Source organism: Capsicum annuum, chromosome 3 (assembly GCF_002878395.1).
Source record: "Capsicum annuum cultivar UCD-10X-F1 chromosome 3, UCD10Xv1.1, whole genome shotgun sequence".
In the NCBI taxonomy this organism is placed as follows: Eukaryota; Viridiplantae; Streptophyta; class Magnoliopsida; order Solanales; family Solanaceae; genus Capsicum; species Capsicum annuum.
In genome coordinates, this window is record NC_061113.1 from 27,771,819 (window position 1) to 27,797,750 (window position 25,932).

The 25,932-nt window shown below is 32.3% G+C and overlaps 3 protein-coding genes across 3 annotated transcripts; 1 reads left to right on the forward strand and 2 right to left on the reverse strand.

Moving 5' to 3' along the window:
- The first annotated feature begins 11,648 nt into the window (after window positions 1-11,648).
- LOC107864051 (probable pectinesterase/pectinesterase inhibitor 7) lies at window positions 11,649-14,153 on the forward strand. Its single transcript, XM_016710305.2, has 2 exons — window positions 11,649-12,818; window positions 13,304-14,153. The coding sequence occupies exons 1-2, from the start codon at window positions 11,795-11,797 to the stop codon at window positions 13,993-13,995; spliced, it is 1,716 nt and encodes a 571-aa protein (XP_016565791.2). The 5' UTR covers window positions 11,649-11,794; the 3' UTR covers window positions 13,996-14,153.
- Window positions 14,154-16,207: 2,054 nt separating this feature from the next.
- Window positions 16,208-17,445, reverse strand: LOC107866420 (RING-H2 finger protein ATL2). The gene has a single exon (XM_016712491.2). The coding sequence runs from the start codon at window positions 17,007-17,009 to the stop codon at window positions 16,374-16,376; it is 636 nt and encodes a 211-aa protein (XP_016567977.1). The 5' UTR covers window positions 17,010-17,445; the 3' UTR covers window positions 16,208-16,373.
- A 3,431-nt stretch (window positions 17,446-20,876) lies between these two features.
- LOC107864050 (epoxide hydrolase A) lies at window positions 20,877-24,326 on the reverse strand (the record flags this gene model as incomplete). The annotated part of the gene is given in 3 exon segments (XM_016710303.2): window positions 20,877-21,354; window positions 21,647-21,891; window positions 23,901-24,326. Coding segments are annotated over 3 exon segments (918 nt in total), but the record flags the coding sequence as incomplete, so codon positions are not given.
- Window positions 24,327-25,932: the final 1,606 nt, after the last annotated feature.

Sequence of the window (25,932 nt, forward strand, 5' to 3'; positions counted from 1 at the left end):
ATTACTTTGTCCAAACTATATCACTGGCTTTAGTCATCTTTTTTGGTTATATTGGCACTTGTAATTTATATTTTTGAAAAGCTTGATATTTCATTTTAAAGTAGCTAAAATTAACATTAGTGAAATTCATTATAGAATATGCATATACACTTCATGTGAATGAAAAAAGTAATATATCTAGGTTTGGAGTGGTCATTTTGGAGCCGGTGACAAGCAAAAGACCAGTAGGTCCAGAATTCGAGGAGAAAGATTTAGCTACTTGGGTACGCACGACCTTGAATGAGAAAGGATTTGATCAGTGACTAGACCCAAATCTAAATTCCAGCTTCAAAGAACATATATGCAAGTTTCTTGACTTTGGTTTATGTTATCTTAACCATGTTCCAGCTAATCGCTCTTCAATGCACAGAGTGGTGACAATGCTCCAAGAATCAGTTCCTTATAATGTACCAGAGATGGAAAACAAGAATATTAAACTTTCCCCTCACTTTCCAAAGTAATTCTAGTTATTAGAATAAGTAAAAGAGCAAGAGTGTTTCCTGTCAATAATTAGCAAGGAAAAAGCTGCATAATGAAAAGTTGAATCTTTTTATCAAGAATTAAGCATATTGTACTCTTTGAATTCTACAACCTTTTATGAATATGTATTATTATGATGATTCATCATGAATTAACAAGATTTTTGTTGGCTACCAGCCTACTCGACTCTCTTCCTTTATCTAACCCTGGAACTAGTAATATAAGCAAGCTCCACTGGCGAAGTTTGCTCACGCAGAGCTTGCTCGTGACCCGTCCGCTGGTAAAGATAGGGACGTTAAAAAAAGAAAAAAAACTAGCACAACACCATTTCATATATCAGTACAATAAACACCATTTCATATGTCAGTACAATAAAAAAGAATAAACAGAAATACACAGCAAAAAATTGAATTTTGAACAAACTTGTATATAAGATGGAGTTGCTCAGATGACAAGCACCCTTCACTTCCAACCCAATAGTTGCAACAAGTTGCTACAGTTATAATAAAATAAAACCTCATTCAGACACCAACCATATACATGTTATGAAGGATTAACCTCGTTCAGACACCAACCAAAATAGAACCTCATTTAGACCTCACTCAGCAAAATAGAACCTCAAAAAGTATTAACAAAAATTTTACATGCTGCAGACACCAATCACTTTCTACAGTTTATGCATTTTAAATTTCTCAAACCAAGGATCACATTTGATGAAGAAACAAAAGACAGTACTTCTAGACAAACAAGCTCGATGCTCAACGATACAAATTTTTCAAACCTCTCAAGCATCCAGAAGCCTAAACTATTGGAATGGAAGCTTGTTAGTCATGACCAAGATTGAAGGATCATTATAAACTATGCAAAAGTAACACTGAGAAGAATCTTCAACAACATCTTGAATTCTAAATACCCAGAAAAACTTACATCTTATACTTCCCCAGTACAACACCTCACTATACTTATAAACATATTGTTGCCAAAGTTTTCAAATACAGATACATCCACATCGGTATTTTAGTTAACATTTTGATAAAAGTCATTAGGGCAAATTGAGCAAAAACAGAGATTAGTGAAATCAAACAAACAAAATTGAGCAAAAACGAAATTTGAATCAAACCAGCAATAGAAATAAAATTAAAAACAGATGAAATTGAGAAAGCACAGAGATTAGAGAACCAAACAAATGAAATTTAAGAGAAATCATACCTGCGCAGCTTGAAAAACCAAGATTATAGGGCAAAATCGAAGGGAAAGCACACACAGTTGTCTGAAGTTTGCTTTCTCTGTACACTGAAAACGCAAAGCTGGCGCTAATTGAGAGAATTTCTCCAAAAATGCAGTGCAAAAATAATTAGGGCAAATTGATCGAATATATGAAACGTTTTCAGCTTGTATATTTTCAAGAGAAAACAAAGTTTCCTTTTGATTAAAATATTTAATTTTCCGCTCAAGGTCTATTACTAATAGGGATGAGTTAAAAAATTTCTTAGGACCATATTTTATACCTTCGCTAAAAAATACATAATTAAGGACCGAAATATAATCTCGTCTCAATAAATATAATTTTAGAGATAAAATTATTAACTCATCCCTAAATGTTGGTCTTAAATAGACCTTTTTCTTGTAGTGTATATTACCTATCAAATAAAATATAATAATTTTAAAAGAAAACGTAAAAATTTCAAAAATTTTATATGTGAGGGAAACATTGGTATTTAAGTCCTATTCCTAAAAGGAAGTAAATAAAAAATTTGTCTTTTTTCCTTGTTTAAACCTAGCCTGATTATCAATTGCAATCTTGATAGTAGTACCTATGATTATAAAGATAAATTTTCTTGTGTCTTGAGATAAGTTTTATAAAATTTTAGTATGTTCGGGAAGTTTAGAATAATAAATTATTTCAATTCAAAATTTTCAATTAGACAAGAATTATTTTCATCGGAGACCGAAACTTTGTGATGATTATCGTATTGTTTTGTTGTAGTTTACAAGTTGTCGATGAATATCAGTTGCTTTGAGAATTTTTTTGTGTAATGATTAGGTTTAATTGTATTGTTTGATATATCTATTATCGTATTGTTTTGTTATAGTTTACAGGTGATAGATGAATGTTATTTTGTTATAGGTTAGATTAATTGTATTGGTTTGATATCTTTATTAGTGTATTATTTTGCGGTAGTTTACTGGTCATCGATGAATGTCTATTGGTTTTGAGGAGTTTTTTTGTGTAAAAGTTAGGTTTAATTGTATTGTTTTGATATCTCTATTATCGTATTGTTTTATTGTAGTTTACAAGTGGTTGATAAATGTTGGTCGGCTCTGATGAAATTGTTTGGGTAAAGGTTAGGTTTAATTGTATTATTTTGATATCTCTGGTTTGCGGAATTTTTTAATGTAAAGATTGAATTTAATTGTATTGTTTTGATATCCATTTATCGTAATATTTTGTTGTAGTTTACAAGTTGGCTTTGAGAAATTCTTTGTTTAAAAGTTAAGTTTAATTGTACTATTTTGATATCTCTATTATCGTAGTGTTTTGTTGTATTTGCAGGTGGTTGATGAATATCGATTGGCTTTTAGAAATTTTTTTAGATACAAATTAGGTTTAATTAAATAAATTTTTCATCTTTACATATCCAAAAAATGTAAAATTTAATTGTTGTATTCATCTTTATTTTTTAAACAAATATTTTATTTAGTATAGTGTTTGAACTCATTAAAGTGAGATATATGCGCCTCGAAAAAAATATTTTATTTAAATATAGCATTTGAACTCATTAAAGTGAGATACACGCGTGAAGCGCATATACCTAAACTAGTGTATCTAAACATGTGATTGGCCGTATTAGTACTAAATAATATGTTTGAGTTATAAGAAAAAAAGTTTAAAAAATGTAAATTCCTTAAAATAATAAACATTTAGACTATTTATCCAACTCATTAATAACCGAAATAAGTTACCCCATCGAGAAGTCCACAAATATCTCATTCACATATTGTATTTCGACCCCATACAATGTATTTTTGTGATTCGTCTCTTCTCTAAATCCCGTAAATAGCAGAAGTTTTGATGCACTGGACTGCCATCAAAAGCATATTATTGGTCCTACATTAGGTGAAATTTGGAAGTGTTAAAATTGGAATATGAAGAGGGTTCATTTAATTTGTTCCAATGGAATCTACATAATTCACATTTTATGGCAAAACTGAATTCAGATTTGGTTTCTACCAACAAAAAAAAGGTTTAGATTTGGTTGCGCTAATGATCAAAATATTATCCCAAAATTTAGCATTATTGTTTCACAACTGTTCTATACCTAAACTAATAATAAAATGTGTCTAGACAACTAATTGACATCATTTTAGTCAATTAAAGTATATATGCCTTAGGTTTCAATCTTATTGTAACTCATCGATCAACAAACACTTCCAAAATATTGCGTTAATATCAAATATTTTCAGCAACTCAAGCCTTTGTTTCAATGATTGAGTACTCCTCTATTTTCTTTCCATTTTAGAATTTGAAAATGGGAAATTAATCAAGCTACAAGATAATCGAATCATTGTGTTTATGTGTTTTAAGATAAATAAATAAGAATTTAAATTAACTCAAATAAATAAGGAGTTTAAAAAATATATCTTTGACAATATATATAACTTAAACTCAGTGAGAAATTGGTGGTAAAAAATTGTTAGAGAAGGTTAGATGATTATTAGTATAATTTTTTTGTACTATTAATATAACTTCATCGATTGCTGTAGGTATTATCCAATTTTAATGGTTTTTACGATACTATAGATGCTAGACTTATTACGGAGAGTTATTATCATGGTCCAAAAATGAGGGTCATGATGATACTTATCGCATTGTACCTTGACAAGTAAAGCCTATCACCCAAACTGATACAAGAAGGAAAAAGGAAAGGACGGAAATGCTCAAGGTAAGACTTATAGAACGAAGTCGAACCATACAAGTGACCATAACAATGTGGAAAGAATTTATTCAAAATACCAATCATGCCCAAAACCAGGTGTCAATAGTGTAAGAACTACTAATACAATCCAGGAGTCAAATATATCAGAAAAATAACCACAAAGGAATAATATTTGTCTCCAAATACTAATAAAGACATAACTACTATAAAAAGATAGATGTGAACTCCGGACGCATGAATATCCAATCGCTACCTTGGAAGCTCCAACAATCACCCAAGTCAAGCAAGCTAAGGCGCACTCGAGTTAGGACCTACACCGAAAGGGCGCAGCAGGCATAAATACGGTCCACTTGTACTCAGTAGATATCATAGGCCGACCAAGCAAAGTAGTAAATAAAGCATACAAAATATACACTAAGAACACGTCACCTGCAATCAGAAAATGTCCCATAACGATAGCTCACACCGCTTGCACTAACAGTTCTAATATATCACACATATATTGCAACATCACAATCAGATAGAACATAACTATGCATTATATCACATATAAGTAGAACAAGAGGGAATATGCATATACAAGATTATCAAATACAAAGAAGATAAGATAATTACATAAAGGGCAAGTCAATACGTCAGTACAACACAATATAAACACAATAAAGTAAGTGCAATGTATTTGATGATGATGATGATAATGGATGATGATGATGATGATGATGCACGATGTCGTCGCACAACCTCTGGGATCATCGCACAATCCCCGTATGCAGCTACAAAGGCAAGTCTTCCAATGCAGGACCCGTTCGTCAACCCATATACAATCCACATGTATCATATCTTCTTTCCGGCACATCCCTCGAAAAGGTGTTACCAGGTGTTGTCAGTGTTTCTCAAATGTTGCTACGGTGGTACCAATGTTTCATGATTGAATATGATATGAAGATGTAATGCTCACAAACAATCACAATTAGTATTTCCACAACCAACCACATAATATATTTCCACAACCACGTGAGCCAATATCCACTCATTATCGTTGTTTCATTCATGAATTCACATATTTTATATGCAAATAAAATATGAATATAATCACAATACGCCAATGGTACCCTATTAGGCATCTTAAGCAATACAATTATTACATGTATTCAAGGCTATCAATATCACATTGAACCCCACACAGTCACACAGATCACATAATATCTCAATTTTGACAATTACATCACATATAGGTCCCACACAGGCACAACATATAGATAACTATTTTTCATGATTAGTTTCCACCCTTAACATGCATTTTCTACCATATACCCAGCCAGTCTGAAAGAGTTGAGCTATAACCTACTCCAAAAGCTGAAATCGGTACGCTACACTTCGAACCCAAGATCTTACTTTTCACGAACAATCTCGAACTCCACTAAAAATATCAAATATGAAATCTACGCGTCAAAATAAAACTAACGACACCTATATTGACTACTTGTAGTTCGGGATCAAAACGGATCCCCGAAATGAGTTTTCGAAAAAATTGAAAAAATTGGAACTTTACTTCAAAAACATGTTTTTTATATTTTTAGGAACCTACAGCTGAAAATCCAAGTTAAATTGAGTCAAAAACAAGGTTTAAATCAAAGAAAAAATATTTTAGAGCTTTACCAGGTAAAATCTTTGAAATTCGGGTTAAAATCAAGAATTGAAGTTGTTTTGATGGTCAAATTTATAAAAAAAAAAAAAATATACTAGTAATTATAAGATAAAAACATTATTCAAGTGAAATTGGAGTTTAAAATCAACCATTAAGATTTTTGGGATTTTGAGAAATTAATCAAAAAATTACTAAGAAAAGAGTGAATTCTTACCTTAAATCCGCAATAGAATCAAGAAATAGGTGATAATCTAGCTTCCCAAGCTTCATTTTTACGCTCTTATACTATTTTAGGGTTTTACTATCAAGAGGCAGATGAAGAATGAACAAAATGGACCAAAAGAGGGAAAAAAACTGTTTTTATAGCAAAATATCCGCTATGCATCAGAAAAAACTGTTATGCATCAGATTTTTCATCCTTTTAGGTTCAACTCGGACTTCGATGGGGTGTCCAAAATTCATTCGGAGTTCGATATATACAAACAAACTATGCAACCACACTAAATTCGATGCTTCAGGCGCTTTAGCGAAGTCAGATTTTTGAAAAAACATCGTTTTCAAAGAATTGACTCCTGAAATCTGAAATCGTAATTTTTTAAATCGAGGGTCAAAATGAGATTTAAAAGTCGTAAAGTTACAGCAAACATGTTACCACCCTAAAATCGACGTTTTGGATCTGCTGGCAAAGTTGAATTTTCTATCCGAGGTCGTTTCTACCAAATGTGGGTCCCGCACACATATTTCTATTTTTTTAACTTTTCGACCAATAGGTTGAAATGATCTTGGTGCATCGGGACCCCAATCAAAGGTCTACCTATCCTAAAATTGATATTCATCTGTCGCACGGATCAAAAGATATTCATATAAGTCCAAAATAAGGCTCTCTAAACCATCAAAAACCACAATATCGCATAAATGATACCATAATGCATCGCAAAAATCATTTCAATCACTCTCACACCCCAGAAATACCATAATGCAACTACGGGGAAGGATAAAATAGTCAAATCACACAAAATCATAAATTTCACATATTTCATCAAATTTTTAAATCGTTACAGTTACATATCATCAGTCGATGTTACTCAACGGTGTAAGGAAACTACATCGACATTGGAGGATCTATGGTCTGAGTACATCATTATAGCTTTGGCCCATAATTCTACAGTTATATTAAGCAGCCGTTTGGCCAGGAAAACTAAAATTTTTTGGAGTTGGAGTTGAAATTGGAGTTGGGGTTGTGTTTGGCCATGTCTTTTTTGAATTTTTTTTTTTTTTGACTTTTGAAAAAACTTTTTTAAATATGATTTTATGCCCCAACTTTTACAAACTATTAATATCACCCAACTAAAATTTACCTACTAATTGAAAAAGAACACAATTAGCCACTTTTATAAAAATAATTACATATACATGGTCATATTTAATGAATTTCAATTATGACATATATAATATTTACATTAATAGCCGTTTTCTCATATTTGAAAATTTTAAATATGGATGTTATATTAACAGATCACTGCTTCCTATTTTTTAGGAAACAAATATTATCTTTCAAACAAATTTATTTTTTTAGGAATTTATTTAATTTATTTTCTTTATTGTTCGCTCCTAAAAAATAGAAAATGATGAGTTGTTATTAAATTTTAGGGCGCCGCTAATTTATTTATTTAATTTTCTTATACATGAAAGATTTTATTGTGTGTGAATAAATTATTTCTATGTAAAACATACTTTGCATATTTATGGTATATTATATCATATACCATAAATATATAAATATGTTTAGTATGTTTCTTTATACTTTGTATATTTATATATGTGTGTATATGGTATATACATGGTATAAACTTCATATATAACATACTTTGTATATTTACGTTATAAATATGCTTAGTATGTTTCTTAATACTTTGTATATTTATATATGTGTGTATATGATATATACATGGTATAAACTTCATATATAACATACTTTGTATATTTCTGTTATAAATATAATACTTTATATATTTATGGGTACAAATATAATACTTTGTGTATGAAGATACCAAGTATTATGGTATATAAAGGTAGCAGTTGCAGTTTAAGGTATAAAATTATTAAATTGGACATATTTTTTTATGAAAAATATGTATCACCGATTTATATTTTTAGCATATATATGGCATAAACTATTTATATTTGAATAGTATAATAAAGATGTACACAATATAATATATATAATCAAATTTAGAATGAAAATAATTTGTGGCAGTGGTAAACTAATCTGCTACAACTTTATTAATTCCATAAATATAGAAAACAGTTATCCATTATTAATTACATGACTATAATTCCTTAAACGTTCGTATCACAACAGAAAAATTGTTATTATTATATTACTAGTATAGGTACCCGCGCAATGCGCGGAATACTTTTTATAAAAGTAATTAATTTTTTTTTCAAAAAAAATATTTTATCTTCTATGTCTGATGCTATGAAGTGGATTACGCATCACCTATCTTTGATTCATAAAAATCATAATGTACCCAGTTACAATTTGAATAATATATAGTTGTTTGTCGTTTTTACTATTGAAAAAATTAACATATTTTAAATTAGTTATAAAATATTAAAAAAATTATTTAATAGTGAAATTGTAATTAATCATTAATATAGAGTCTGCGCTGCAATTATTTCAGAAGTTTTGATATGAAAAGAATGAAATTAGTATTTTTATTAAATTTCGTTGATGATTATCAAAAATAATAAACGTAAAATAGTAAATAATTGTTATTTTATATATTTATAACCGATGAAAATATGTGATTATATTTTTTAATTTAGATATGTGATTACATTTTTATTTTTCATTTCAAATTTTATTTTTTCTGTTAATTCAAAATCAACAATTACACTAAAAGTACTCGATGGTGGCTATTTCTAAAACTTCTTATTCCAAGTTTTAAAATTTACCTTTTAACTTAAAACCGATTGTGCACGTACAATTATTATGTTGCTCCGTGAAATAATTTTAAAAAAATTTCTATCCCCACCCCTACCCCGCCCCACCTACCACAATCCCCCTATCCTTTCATTTCCCACCACAATATTCATCACCCTATCCCAACTCATTCTATTATTTTGGATAATATAAATATAAAAATACTTTAAAAAAATAATTTTTTACTTGTACACCTAATACAAAAATTAAGAAAGAACTTATTTTTTCAGAAAAATATTTTTTTTAGTAGATATGTAAGAGTTCATTACTACTACTACTACTAAAACAATGATGAGAGAGAAAAAGGGATATATATTAATTAGGATAACATTAAATTTGAAATTATAATTATCTTATTCTTTAAAACTGTTATATACGTAATATTGAAAAAGTAATGTTATAAGGAGAGTTTGATGTAAAAATTTAAAAGATTGGGGTTATATGTAATAATAATAAAAGTTTGAAATTGGAGTTGGAAAATTGTGAAAACACCAAAAACCTATTTTCCCTTTTCAGAAAAAATTTTGGAATTATTTTTTGAATTTTCACGGCCAAACATCACAATTTCCAACTCCAAAAAAAAAATTTCGAAAAAAAAAAAAATCATGGTCAAACGGGCTCTAGGAAATTCACTTATTACATATAATAAATTATACCGAATCTATTAACAGAATAAAATAAAAACATAAAATTCTAAATCTCTCTCTGAATATTTTTAGTGTCTTGTCGCCTGTAGGATGTATATATATATATATATAACTAAACCAAGTTGGTATGTGCCAACTCCGTTGACAAACGATGCGCAACAAGCGTAGCAGCTGCTGCAGCATATATAGTGCATAACACTGCACACTGCATAATTCTGATTATTATCCTAACTTTAAATATATATATAATTAAAACACACGCTTCCCGTTGGATTTTGTAATTACTAATATTGTACAAGACTTGTAAGTTGTAGGACAGTGGTAGAAGTCGGAGATACATATGAGTTCGATGGAATTTAGTATTTCTTTTAATCCCTTTTTAGGAGTTTATCTCATTTTTTTTAGCTTTTTCGTAGCTTAAACTCAAAATCTTTAAGATTGGAGGTAGAGATTGACTACCATTTGAGCAATCTTGTCTACTGTCTCGATTCCAATTACATGTCCTACTTTTATTAAATATAAATTTTACTTTTTCCGTTTATTTTTATTCATTACTATTTTTTTAATTAAATTTTTGTTTTTACTTGTCATTTTCAAGACACATTACTCTAAACATTAATTAATAGAGATAATAATCCCCCCATTTCATATTAGTTGGACCCTATAGACTTGGCACACCCATTAAGAAAAATATTTATTAGGGGTCTTTTTTACCAAATTAGTCTTAGTAAATTATGCTTTGAAAATATAAATTTGAATATATACAACTTGTTTAGTCATTTAATGATAAAGATATTATTGGAAGAACATATTAGAATCTCCTTGATTTCATTAATGAGACAACTGAATTGAAACAAATATTTTTAGAAAGAGGACCAACTAAAATGAAACGGAGAAAGTATATTAAATAATTATATCAATAATTATTTTCGTGAGTGTATCATGTCAAAAGGTCACATATAAAAATAAAGAAAGAGAGTAAATGTCAATTTTTTCCCTCCATTTCGTATTAGTTCTCCCTTCTGGACTTGACACGCTCTTTAAGAAATCAATATAAGAGATGCACTTTACATATTTATCCTTATATGCCCTTTAAAGTGCAATAATTAATGCAATGATTAAATATTGAAATTTGACACATGTTACTCTATCACATGCATTACATATAAAATATTGAGTATTTACAATTGACATTAGTAATAATCATTTAATTTTAATTTTGAGAATTGGGATTATTTATGCATCATTCAATAATTTTGAAAATTGTGGATATACTTCTTCCGTTTCAAAGTTGGTCTTTTTTGACTTGGCACTTCCCTTAAGAAAACATTTATTAGGGGTTTATTTTACCAAATTAGCCTTATTAATTATGGTTTGAAAATATAAATTTGAGTAAATATATTTTGTTTAGTCATTTAATGTTGAGGGTAGTATTAAAAAAACATAAAAAAATACTTTTGATTTTATCAAAAAAGACAACTAAATTGAAATAAATATTTTTAAAAAGAAGGTCAATTAAAATGAAATAAAGGGAGTATTTAATATTTTTATCAGGGATAAAATGAAAAATATATGTATAAAATATTCTTGAATATAGAATTTGAATAATTAAATTATAATAAATATTTTTTAAAAATAATTAACTAATATAAAATGGAGAAAGCATTAACATTTGAAGTAGTTCTAAATTTCAGAACTCATAAAGTTACGTTTGAAATTCTTCGCTCCGGCTTTGTTTGGAATTTGTCTCTTTGTTTGAACCCAATCAATGCATTCAGAATTATTATAACCAACTATCCATTTTCAAAATTTTAAGATCGACGCGGTTTTAAGAAAAGAGCCATGCAATAAACTGGTTGACTTTCATCCCATTGTTATAGAATACTACTTACTTTATTACTACGTACTGCAAGTCTTCTGCCACCGTTCCCTCTGCATGTAACAATAAAAAAAATTACAACTATCCATTTCTTTTTTGCTATATATATTCCAGTATCCATCCAGCCATTCCACAAAAAAAAAAAAAAAAAAAAACATACACTATAATCACCATTTCATGTGTGTATCAATAGCCATGGCAAAAAATTCCAAGTTCATTTTTGCTCATTTCATTCTTTATTGCACTACACTTTTGTTACTTCTCACAATTTCATTTGCTGCTGATGTTCCACCAAACACCCCTGTTCCTCCCTCTGTTATTTGCAAATCCACACCCTATCCTAACTTTTGTAAATCCACTGTTCTTCCACCTTCAGAAACCCCTAATGAAAACGTCTATGGCTACGGGCGAAAATCGGTCCGAAAATCGCTCTCTTCGGCTCGTAAATTCGTGTCCTTAATCCAAAAATACCTTCGAAAGTCCAAAGAATTAACAATTCCTGCTGTCCGTGCACTAGAAGATTGTCAATTTCTAGCAGGACTCAACATGGATTATTTGTCAAGTTCTTTTAAAACCGTTAACACAACGTCGAAAATTCTCCCTGTTTTACAAGCTGACGATGTGCAAACTATGCTAAGTGCCATTTTGACAAACACACAAACTTGTTTGGATGGTCTTCAAGCTACATCATCTACTTGGGGTGTTAGAAATGGCTTAGTTGCCCCACTTTCTAATGATACCAAACTTTATAGTGTCGCTTTAGCTCTTTTCACCAAAGGTTGGGTACCGAACAAGAAAAAAGGAACTAAAATTCGTCACGATAAAAAGAATTTGTTCAAAAAGGGGCGATTGCCGTTGAAAATGTCAGCACGAAACCAAGCGATTTTCGAAACGGTAAGCAGGAGGAAGCTGCTGCAACAAGATGATCAGGTACTTGTGAGTGACATTGTGATTGTGAGTCAAGATGGGAGTGGAAACTTCACTACGATTAATGATGCTGTTGCTGCTGCTCCAAATAATACAAAGATTGAGGGTGGCTATTTTCTTATATACATCACAGAAGGTGTGTATGAGGAGTATGTTGCAATTGCTAAGAACAAGAGGTATTTGATGATGATTGGTGATGGAATTAATCAGACGATTATTACGGGCAATCATAGCTTTGTTGATGGATGGACAACATTCAACTCTTCTACATTTTGTAAGTGTCTAAATTCTATCTCACAAGGCAGAGACGAATCCAACATTTTAAACTTAATGAGTTCAATTCTTAAAACTTTTCACAATTATTGGCATATATATAATTGAACATGTAACATATAAGCTCCGTCTTCCTCTGCCTACGCAAAGTGAACCTCAACTAGTGTGGGGTTGGGAGCAGAGATGGATGGAGCATACAAATAATGGGTTCATAGATGAATCCACCATTTTCGACATTGCTAAAAAAAAATTTAAATATTACTGTAGATTCTAATGTTATACTATTAAAAGTTGATATCAAATTTAAATCATGAATCTGCCTCTGATCGGAAGAGGGACGCATTCAGTGCTTAATAAAGAGATTATTTTCACATCCAGCACGAATGAATCATACAAATCACCTAAGGGAAACCTCTACAAATTTAATGTTCCACCTTATTTTTGCAACATGGTTGTCTAATAACATTTTTGTCACTCCTTCTGCAGCTGTGGTTGGTCTAGGATTTGTCGCGGTCAACATCACATTCCAAAACACAGCAGGAGCAATCAAGCACCAAGCAGTTGCAGTGCGAAATGGTGCTGATTTATCCACATTCTACAGCTGCAGCTTCGAGGCGTACCAAGACACATTATACATACATTCTCTCAGACAATTCTACAGAGAGTGTGACATATATGGCACTGTCGATTTCATATTTGGAAACGCTGCTGCAGTTTTCCAGAACTGCAACTTGTACCCGCGACTCCCTATGCCCAATCAGTTCAACGCGATAACAGCTCAGGGCAGAACGGATATAAACCAAAACACTGGAATTTCGATACACAATTGCACAATTAGACCTGCAGATGATTTGGCATTGAGCAATAGTACTACGAAAACGTATCTTGGTAGGCCATGGAAAGAGTACTCTAGGACAATTTACATGCAATCTTATATGGATGGATTTATTCATCCATCAGGATGGCACGATTGGTCTGGAGATTTCGCGCTAAACACGTCTTATTATGCAGAATTTAATAACACTGGTCCGGGATCAAATACTACAGGCAGAGTTACATGGCCTGCAATTCAAATTTTGAATGCTACTGATGCTGCTAATTTTACAGTATCTGGTTTTCTAGTAGGAGATGATTGGTTGCCACCAACTGGTGTACCATACTTCAATAGCTTACTGTAACTTCTCAATTCTTTTATATTTTTTTTCGCATTGATTTCTTAATTATGTGAATTGATAATTCATTAAGTGAATTAATAAGCAGGATTCTAAACAGAAAACCTGTTTTGTGGTCAAAAAGTAAAATGTGTATTCATTTATATAATCTACTTATTTTTTAAGTAATATTTGTTCATTCAATGATCATCATTGATACGGTACTCAACTAGAAATTAAATTGTCATCCAAATTTCTATTCTCTACATCCCAAGTTTGTTGTCACGTTTTCTTTTTGGAAATTCAATTTGACAAAACTAAATCAGATTAAATTAACTCAATAATTTATAATTAAAATTTAGATATCAAAATTCATACGATAAGTACTACGAACTGCAACTTTTGTTCATTATAATCAAGGGCGGAGCTACACTTGGCCGAGGGATCATCCGAACCCCCTTCGACAAAAAATTTTACTATTTATATATAGTTAAAATTACAGTAGATGTTGAACCTCCTCGATTAGTTCGTATATTTACTTTTGAACTCCCTTAACGAAAACTCTACCTCCGCCACTGATTATAACTGATAGTAAAAATATTTTTACAACTAATATAAACAGAGGAAGTATTCAATCTTCGTTGCGGTAACAAGCTGACAAAGTCTTTTCAAGTACCAGAAGTTGATGTACTCCTCAAGAATCTATATTAATTCTGAAAAGGATCAAAAATGCTATTGAATATTTAAAATGGAGTAAAAATATTCTTCCTTAGTTTTTGACTTTAAAAATACCTTTTTTTTTCTGATGGAATGACCCCAAACATGCCACGTAAATAAAAAATATCATATAATCAATTCACATCAACGTCCACATGAAAAATCACCCCATTTAATAACACTAACCACTATCGTTGCCCTCTTCTTCTTTTTCATCGTCGAGCATCAATTTCTCGAATTCAGTAGAATTTAACTCAGTCAATTTCTCGAACCCATGAAGCTTGTATATGCTGTGGACCCACATTCTGCTGAGCTGGTAAATGTGGCACCAAGGAGAAGCACACGTATGAGGACTGCACCTAAGAAATTAACTGATTTTGTTGTGACTCGGACAAATCACGTGAAGGGCAACGCAGTTGCTGAAAGTTAGTATAAGTAGCTAAAATGAGGATGAGCTAGGGTAGACAATAACTAATAGTAGTAGCAATTTTAATTTTCACCCCTCTGTTCTCCAAGTCCTCATCCTTTTTTTTACCTTTTTTTATGCTTCTATATTGCTTCTGCCTCCTTCAAGCACCAGTTTTATTGTAATCAAATTGGCAGTATTTGCTTATAAAATAGTATTTGGTATCGTTACTGTTCCAGTATAGAAGCTGTAGATGTGCTCCTATTAGCAATACAACACTGCTAATAGAACACAATCGACATAAGTTTCACCCATTTTTAAGAGAAAATTCAATTGCAATTATAAACAACATCTATTTTTTTTTTAACAAACATAGTATGATCCTGCTCTATTTAATGTTTGACAAAAATTGATTTGAAGATGGGTCGGGATTGGGATTGGGTTTTAAATGAACAAAAAATTGGATGATGGTTAATGGTATAAATGAGTAATTTTTCACGTGATGTGTTTGGTGTCATTTCATCAGAAAGAGATGTATTTTTGAGGTAAAAATTTAGAATAAATATTTTTGAGTCAACAAATTAACAAAGAATATTTTTACTCCATTTTATATAATTCAGGGTATTTTTTACCGCTTTTCGAGATTAATTTAATTTATATAAATAACATAAATACCAAGTAATTATACTTTCTCCCATTTTCTTAATTACTTTACTCTCTATTCCTATTAATATACATAACATAATTTACATATACATAACATTTTGTGTATATGTTAAAATTTTTATAATATATTTAAAAAATGGACATTCTTTTTTTAATATTAAAAATATAAATTATTTTAAACGTTAGTACAACTGTCACTGGGAGAAAGCAACGAAACTCTTTGTCTTGGGTGAAAATAAGTTTCGTGTCACTACGGTCACTTTCTTTTCCTCCGAAACTCCCATCTATGTATTTATTATACGCAGAATATGTCCAAAAGATTCTACATCATCATTCACAATTTAACATGCCGTGTTATGTGTATAATAAGAAGATTTAATATTGTAGCTCACAAGTACCTAAGTTTTGTCTTTGTTGTAGAGTTCACTACGGTTACTGAATTAATAAAAATTGTACGCTAAAGTCACTTTCCAATTCAGGTGATATTTTTGACCACTTGGCTTACCAACAGAATTGAAATACAGTAAAAACAACAAAAGAAAATTGGAGTGACATTTTAGTTAAAAGAAATGACTCTCATGCCCAATTTTCATTAATTGATTGATCATATGAGCAATCAACTCCCAAGAACAACAATCATCCCCTCAGTTTTTTTCCCATCATCCGATTGTGAAGATTCGGAAGAGGAGAAATCACAATGCTCTACTTCTTCTTCGGTTACAGATTCAGCCACCACTATTACAACTTCAGCTTCTCTTTCTCCTTGTCCTTCACTTGTATTCTCATTCACTTCTATTGATTTAATCGGTGCTCGACAAATCGGGCAGCTCGAATGAGACTGAAACCACATATCAATACACTCACAGTGAAAACAATGATTACATTTCGGCAAAACACGTCCCGTTTCTCCATTTTCAAATTCAGTCAAGCACACGGGACATTCGATTACAGTTTTGCAAAATTCCGCCTCGTAAACGAAAACGGGGAGTGATTTGAGCAGTAAAGGATCGAGCCCTTGAGAAGAAACCGCCACCGTGATAGGTGAAGCGGGATGGTGGTGGCGACGGTGGCGGGCATGGCGGAGGAGGAATCGGTTAGCGTAAAGGTGGAAGTAGGCAATAAGAAGGCAAACGAAGAAGAAGACGAGGACGGAGATGAGCATGAGTTTACCGCTGAAAGCGTACTGAGTTGGATCTTTGCAACATGATGGTAGTGAAGCTGTTGATGATGATGAGTATTCGTCGTCGTCCATGAAAAAGCAGAAGGAGGAGGAGGAGGAGGAGAAGGAGCTGTTGCAGTGTACAGGGTTTTGCTAGAAAACATAAAAGAGGAAATTTCCTCACTGTTCTTGTGGTATCGTATATATATACTGTATAACAACAAGGTGAACTACTGATTTTTAGGCCTTGGATGTGGCACATGTGATATAACTTTAGATCGGAGATTATGAAGGTTATGAGTTTAGCATAGAGAGGTAGTATGTAATTGTGTTTTGTCTTGTTATTCGTTCGTAGAAGTAGTTATAGTATTGCTCATGTAGTTGTTAGTATGTAGATTTTTATTATTATTTGTTCATTTTTGCATTATTTTTATTTATTTTGTTGTAGTTACTGTTCTGTTACTATCTATTATTTTGTTACTATCAGTAATTTCTAGTAATCATATTACTTTTTTTTTCTAGACTGTTTTGAACTATTTTTTTCTTTAACTCCATGGTCTATCATAAACATACTTTCTACTTTTGAGATAAAGAAATGGTCTGGAGACACTCTACTCTCCTCAAACTTTATTGTGAGAAATTATACTGAATATATTATTATTGTTATGGTGTGCAGATTGTTAATTAAAGATATGAATATAGGGAAGAATACTTACTAGTGCATAAATTAAAATGGTAAAAGTATATTTTTTATATGTAGGAGACAGAAAATAATCACGGTTGATGTGGATGGATGCAAGTATATTTTAGATAAAATATGGGTGTTGGATTACAATTACTTATATTCAAATTTGAAGCAAATTCTGGGTGATGGGCAAGTGCACCTGGTCACTTGTCCTCAAGTTGCTCATATTCGACTTAATCTTCAATATTTCCCCTTCACATTATTAAAATCAGTGTTCAAAACTAATGATAAAAATAGAAGTCACACTTTGTCACTCCCCCCACATGCCTGAAAGATGCCAGACTAGAGATATTTCCAAGATACTTCGTAACACATTTTAAAAAACAGACAAGAAGCTCATAAGAGATTCCCCAAACAACACAAAATAATAAAAAGACTAAAGAAGAAAACACGTATCCACTCTAGATAATTATGATTTTGCTTGCCCTTCTGCAGCATCAGGACAAGAATATCATACCCACCACTGTTTTTAGTGCAACTTATTTAGTGTTTTATTGATCTATTTCCTGCTTCTCTTTGGTATCAGTAAAGGCCGGGCTGATAAACATTTCCTGAATAGATTCCTCTATCTTCCCCATACATCAAAGAAAGATAAGCGTATATAATAAAATAGAGTGAAAAGATCCGCCTCAAAACCAAGGAGATACGAGATAGGAGTACTAACTAACAACTGAGCTCAGGATTTGGCTCTTCGTTTTCTACCTTTTGTGATGTGAAATGTTTTGCGAGAATTGTTGGAGGAGCATAACCGAACTCTGCCCTAAACTCTTCGGACGAAAGAGAGGCAAGAAGACATCAAATGGACATATATTCGACTTTCAAGTAGTTGCAGTGCAACAGTGAGTGCCAAATTATCACAGATAATGGTTCACTCTAAGTGATGGAAGAAAACTAATTAAGCAAGGTAGAAGGGTAACAAAGCAATTAGTTGGGACTGACTATATCAATTTGCACTATCCACATTGCTTCACTAAAGCCCATCTTAATAATAATAATGAATTTCGCTAATATTAGAGGCTCTTTACATTTTCTACTGTCATCAGCATGTTAATATCCACAGCACCACTGGTATCAGAATCAAAGCCGAAAACATTACAAGAAGGAAATAGATCACAAATTGAACGAACCTGTTCAATATTATGGCTTGTCTACATGCTCACTGATCCCATTTCCACTTCCCCAGATATCTAGTGGAAAAGAGTTACCTCATATACACTGGTACTACAAGAGATATTTTACCTTAACAAAGCAAGATCATATGTTCCTACTAGGCAGTGGTGGAATCAGGAAGTGGAGTAAAGTCAGTCAGTCCAGTTGGGGGTTAAAGCAATGAATGTGGAGCTAGCCGTGATTTCTCGTTAATTAGAGGATTCCAATTCATGCAGCAAGAGAAATACAATTACCCTATTGCAGTTTCATGATATCAATCCATCTCATAAGGAGTTTGAAAATGAGGGACAGGAACTCTGTCATGGATTGGAAGCTGCTAGGACGGAAGGAAATGTACCTGATCTGCACCCATAATACTCATCGCCAAACATCTTTAAAATGATGTCCACGGGCCTTTTCGTGACAAGAACTACCGCTCCAGGTCCCAGTAATGTGGAAAGTCTTGTAGCTTGGAGCACCTGATGACAGTATGGTGGATCCATGGTTTTTGTAGGTCCTGAGCAATGGCTTGGGGCCCTTTATTGGAAAGGTACAGCACTAAGTAGAGCGAGAACTAAAGGAACCAATAGAGCCTTCACCAATTTCTACTACTTGTTTATCAAAAAAGATTGTGGCTAGCATTATGGGGCAAGAACATCTTTGTAGCCAGAGGAAGCAAAAGTAACTACTATATGGCTAATAAATCAAACATACTTAGTATGGGCTAATCTACCTTAATGCATACGTATCTACCTTCCTCTTTAGAAACTAAAACTTAGTACAAAAAAGTGGTCTTCAATTCCCACACATGAAAACGTAGACAAGTGAGGCTTGTTCAATTGGTTTAGCACCTCCACCATTAGCCGGTTACATTGAGGATTCGAGTGACATTGGAGGGTAAGTGAGGACACTATTGATCCTCCTGTGGGGCGGAGTGGGGAAAAAGCAGGATATTCCTGAAATACATTTTGGTGACCAACAAGTTTTCTGTTGTCCATTTTCCAACCAAGAAAATAGTGATCTCCAAGCAAGAGGACAGTTACAGGAGATTCATCACATTCAGTAACATCGATGTATAAATCCTGAACTGCAATCTTGTGCACCTCTATTCAACTTTCATCATAAGTAGTAGTAACATGGTCAGTGAGAATTCATATATCGGACCTCAACTTGCTTGGGACAGTGGCATAGTGGTTGTTGTCATTCTTAACCTTTTGCTAAACCCAAATGCATTCTCTCTCCTTGTGAAACGTTCTCATTGTTAAACGAAAATACTCATCATATTACTTGAACTTCTACATGATATGTTATCATTCCTCCTGATCTGCTTGGGTATTTCAAAATCCAAAACAGCAGACAACTTCTTATGAGTTCTTCATTGTGGTTCCAAGCTGGTCCTGGATCTCCCTTCAAAATCAATGTTTACATGCTTCCATCTAGGTAAAAATTGAGCATTTGTCATCGGTCATTACTGTCCTACTCAGACAAGTATACAACAGATTCTAAGGAATTGTAGACTTCGTGGATTGCCGTTGAAAGGAAACAGTAATCGACATCGTATTCTGCGAGGATGCAAGTAGAGATCATGGCCACCTAGGCCAAGGTGGCATACAAACTAGCAGTCTTTACATATTGAAGAATGCTCAGTAATCAGTGGGGATCAAAAAAAAATTCCACTGCTCTAAGCTCATGTACAAAATGAGTTTTCATCCATCCGGATGACAGATTTAATAAGTAAAAAAGGAATTCATGACACTGAGAAGGAATTCATGTAAGAATTGGCTAAAAGATGTATGTATTAACCAGTCAAGACCGATGCTGCAGGCGTACCAATGTCATTAACACTTCTTTGCATAAATCTCTTGAATCTAACTTATATTATTGATAAGAAATTCCTTTTTCCCCCAAACCAGAAGACGGACAAAGGAAATAAAGCCTTGGTATGGATTATCATGGTTTTGCTTGAATGTACTAATCTGTTAGTAACATGTAAACAAAGATCAGACTTATCATTTTTCTTATTCATTTAGTGTGAATTTCTTCTGCTGAATAACTTCTAAACAGAGTGGCAAATACCCAAATTTTCATTTTCAGGAACATAAATCTGAAATGACATTTTATTCAGTACAAACTTCAACAAGTTAGCCTCAAATTATGTCAAAAACTCCAGTAATATATGGAAAGGAAAAATACAGTATCAATCATAGATACTTATTAAGTTGTAGCACTACAGTGTACACTGCTTATTCCAAGTGGTGAAGTGGCGGAAACCTGAAAGACAAAGGGGGTCTCGTTAATCAAAACTTCTGAATAAAATCATAAATGTGGGCACTTATTTCATCAGGCTTTTCTTGGTTGATGAAATGAGCTACTCCCTCCATTACAACAACTTCCTGCAAATTAGGAACTTCTTTCTTGAAACCACCATTGTGAATATACTCCTTGATTCCAGGAACATGATATGTAATGTCCAGGTCACCCACAATAAACTTAGTTGGAACATGAATTTTGCATCCTCTAAATGGTGCTGTCAGCTCCCAGTTTCTGCATTAATAGTACAATCAAAATTTTGAAATCAGATGATTTGAAGTTGAGATTATATTTCGACATGCAATTTGGATTCCTTAATTTGTATATATCTTTTCATAAATATAAGAACCTCATAATTTGTAAACTATCAAAACTTTTTAACTTTACACATGACATGTTTAAGAAAGAACACATGGTTAAAGGAGTAGTTTAAAACCACAAGATTCAAAAGTCTTTCTTTAGTTTCTTAAGCTTCGTGCCAATTCAAATTCGGACAAACAAATCAAAATAGAGGAAGCATACATACTTGTCCAGATTACGATAATAGTTCAGTCCTCCAGTGAAGCCTGTTTTGTTTAATTTCTGAGCAAAATAATTCACATCTTCCGCTGTTAGCCATGAGGGTAATGTGGCTGGTGACTGCGCAAAGACCTGATGAAAGCCAATCTCTTTGGGCACGCGAGGTGGGGACGTATCACGTGAAGAAAGAAATCCTATAAGGATTTTTGCAGTATCAATAGAAGCAAATTCCTCTTCCACTTCCCCAGGTTTCTAAATATAGTAGCACAGCATTAGTAAATTCAAAAATATTTACTATTTCAGATTCAAGCAAAATTCCACATTGACAAATAGGGAGTTGCTTAGATGGTAATTAGTAAGTACTTTCTACAAAAAGATGGTAACTCCCATGAAGGGGTATAAGAAAAAAAGCAAAACTCCACATTAATTCAATCGCGTTATAGGTTTTCCCTTCAAAGGGAGAAGGGGTTCGAGTTGTTGTCTTTTGCAGAAGTGCAGGGTAAGGCTGCATTCAATAGACCTTTGTAGTTTAGTCATTCCCCAAACTCCGCACATAGCGAAAACTTAGTGCACCAGACAACCTTTTTATCAGTAGGATTTCCTTTATTTAACCACTCTATAGAAGGAAAGGCAGTCAAATGAATGGTAATAGCAAGTTAGGAATGATCCAATAAGCATAAGAAAACTATGTGGAATGATTAATATCTCACCAAAAAGAGCAAGCACCCAGCATAAACTTAAGAACAAAACTCTACTTTGTTTCACAAGGCAAACATAGAAGCCAAAATAACTATGTTATCACATAAAGCAACAGATATCTAACATTATGTATGCTAATGGACATACTTTTCTAGTCTCAGAAGACTAGAGAGTGCTAATAAATTCCACAAAAATTAGTTCAGCGACCAAAAAACAAGTTAAACTCTAGAATGTCATTAAATTGTTTTTCTCTTCACTTCGAGAAGACAAAGTGGGCACAACCTTGAAAGTGAGAGTTGATAAAAATGACCAAACAAGAATTTATGAAGATCACTTGAAGGTAAGACAGATCAAAAATCAAGGAGACTTATTATTTATTAGTATCATTATCATAATTGAAATCCAGAATGAGTTTATGCTGCAGGATTCATCTGTCTCCCTTAGTTGACATAATTGACCAACGTGACCACAAATATCGTTATCGGTATTTCTTTTTCTGGATATAAACTAGTGTTGACCACAGGATTGAATTTTTAAAGTTCATCTTTAAATATTTGTTTAGCCATGAAATCTGATAAGATTAAAATCTGATCTTCAATATTTTCAAGCTCCAAAAAACAACCTGTTTTGGGGGTTTTTGAACTTTCCATTCACAAAACCTTAAAATATTTCCAAGTAAAATGCATGTCCAAACTCAGCTTCAAATTCCAAAACTCAAATTTTCAAGTTTCAACCTCAAAATCTGTGACCAAACGGAAGCTAAGTATCCGATGCAGTTAATTTAAGAGGAAATAACATCACTTATTCCTGTTTGACTTGCATATTGAATTCAACTTTAGATACTGAAGAAAAGATCTGGCATGGCCAATAGCATCCATCAGATCATCACATTAGCTTCTCTCCGGATTATGATAAACAAGATAAGATATCCAAAAAGGAAGCAGAGACGTTTAACTTGATTGATATTTTTTGAAGTTGCTCTAAGATATTTCCACTGGCTCAATCTGAAACTAATTAGGCTCAATCAATCAACAAGTGCTCAATCCTAAACTAGTTTGGGTCAGCTAAAAGAATATTAGAAAGATGTATAGTCAATTTATTAGAGTAACAAATGGATATTTGGATCTAACTCATGTTAAGAGAATGGATATGGGATCTAAGTCAACTCCCACACATATGTTGCCTAGTACACAACTGAATATGTACAAAATTGTAAAATGGAACAAATATAGGCTGGCCTCAACCTCAAAACCTAGCTTGTACAGTGACCACTGTGCAAATGGTTCTGAAGATTGTTTCTAGTTCAGTTAGAACAAAAAAAAGAAAAAAAAATGGAAAGAGAATTATTCCCTTCAAGTTGGTAGATTAGATTCTTAAGATAAGAAAATAGATCTAAGTCAACCCTACACACTTATTGCTTCGGGACACAACTGAATATGTGCAAAGTTGTAAAATGGAACTAACTAAGGCCGGCCTCAACCTCACAAGCTACTGGTGCAAATGGTTCTGAAGATTTTTTTCTTTTTTCCAGTTCAATCATAAAGTAAAAGAAAACACTATACCTGAAATCTACACATATAATAGTCATCACCAAGAAACTCCCTCATCATATCCGTTGGTTTTCTCAATGGATTCCTGGGACGGAACTCAACACTCATATTAACCAAAGCCTTAATACGATCAGGACGAAACAAGCAGAAATACCAGCATATTGAAGCACCCCAATCATGTCCAACTAAAAACACTTTCTCTAGTTCAAGAACATCTAGCAGAGCAACTAAGTCACCAACAATGTGAAGCGCAGTGTAACTATCAATTGCCGATGGACAATCAGTGTCTCCATAGCCACGAAGATCAGGAGCAATGGCTCTATAACCTTTGTTAGAAAGGTATAACATTTGATGGCGCCATGAATACCATAACTCAGGGAAGCCATGTACAAATAGAACTGCTGGACCTTCACCAATTTCTGCAACATGCATATTTATCCCATTAACTGATACATTTTTGTGCTCTATTTTCTCCATTTTTCTCCTGTTTTCTCTCTTTACTCAATCTTTCTGAGAGTATATATAAGCTTTCTGGGAAGAGTTTTCAAATTTATTTTTATTAATAATTACAAGATATTATAAATTTTGTTCTTTCACCAATCATTTGGTATATGGGATATGTGGGATAAGGATTATAATTTTGAAATAAAATTTGAAATTAATTTATTTCATATTTGGTTATGGATATTAGCTAATTTTAAAATTATTTTTTCTTAATATTTATACTTTCATAATTTGAAATTAACTCTATATCATATTTGATTATGAAATAAATATCGTGAGAGCCTAAATATAATTAACGATAGTAGTGGTATTAATATCATATAGTACACTATTATATAAGAAAAAGATTAAAATTAATTCATGTTAGTTTACTAACACTCATATAAGTCAAAGATTTTAATTATCGAATGTACAAATTTTATTATATTAGTTTAGGTGTACATGTCTTGCGCGTCACTTTAATGAATTCAAACATTACACCAAATAGAATATTTGTTTAAATAATAAAAATGAATATAATAATTACAGAAAAGGATCAAAAATATGCCTAAACTATTGGAAATGGATAAAAAATACCGTCCATTTATTCTAAAAAATACCCCTCTATTTGTTACTTTTGCTCAAAAATACCCCTCCATTAATTTTTTGCTCAAAAATGTCCCTCAGTTAATTTTTTGGCTCAAAAATACTCTTCTCTCTGACGAAATGCCACCAGACATGCCACGTGGATAAAAAAAAAGCCACTTAACCAATCCGTATCAGCATACACGTGGAAAATCACTTCATTTAATCGATAACCATCAACACATTTTATTCTATTTAAAAACCCAACCCGATCCATATTCAAAAAATCCGAACCAAGAGGCAAAAATCAATTCTTCATTTTTTTTCTCAAATCATCCCTTTCACCGCATTTCATTTCATTATTAACGTTTTTAAAGTTACAAGACTCACTCGAGCAATTCTTGACCTCATCAACTTGTGGTTGTCCGACATTGCCGCTAAACTTTCTCTCTCCAAATTTTAATTTCATCTTTCGAATTACCATTCCTCTTTGTACAATCAGGTTTCTCATTAGACTAATTCAGATAGGATATCCAGTAGCAATCCGAGCTTTTGGACACCGAACCGATTATTCGAAGATTCAATTGTTTAGGGCGATCCAATTAAAACTTGATTCTTTCATGTCAACAATTTGAGGACCTGACTATTTCCTCATCTTTTGCCTTGATCGATCCAAAATATCTGAACCAATCATATGAAAAATAAGCAATTAAATTCTTTAATTTTTTTTCGGTTCGGGTTTTTGAATATGGATCAAGTTGAATTTTTAAATAGAATAAAATGAGCTGATGATTAAATGGAGTAATTTTCCACGTGTATGCTGACATGGACTGATTATATTTTTTTTTTCACGTGGCGTATCTGGTGGCATTCCGTTTGAGAGAAGGATATTTTTGAGCCAAAAAATTAATGAAAGGGTACAAGTAGAAGGGTATTTTTGAGCTAAAAAATAAACGAATGGTATTTTTTATCCATT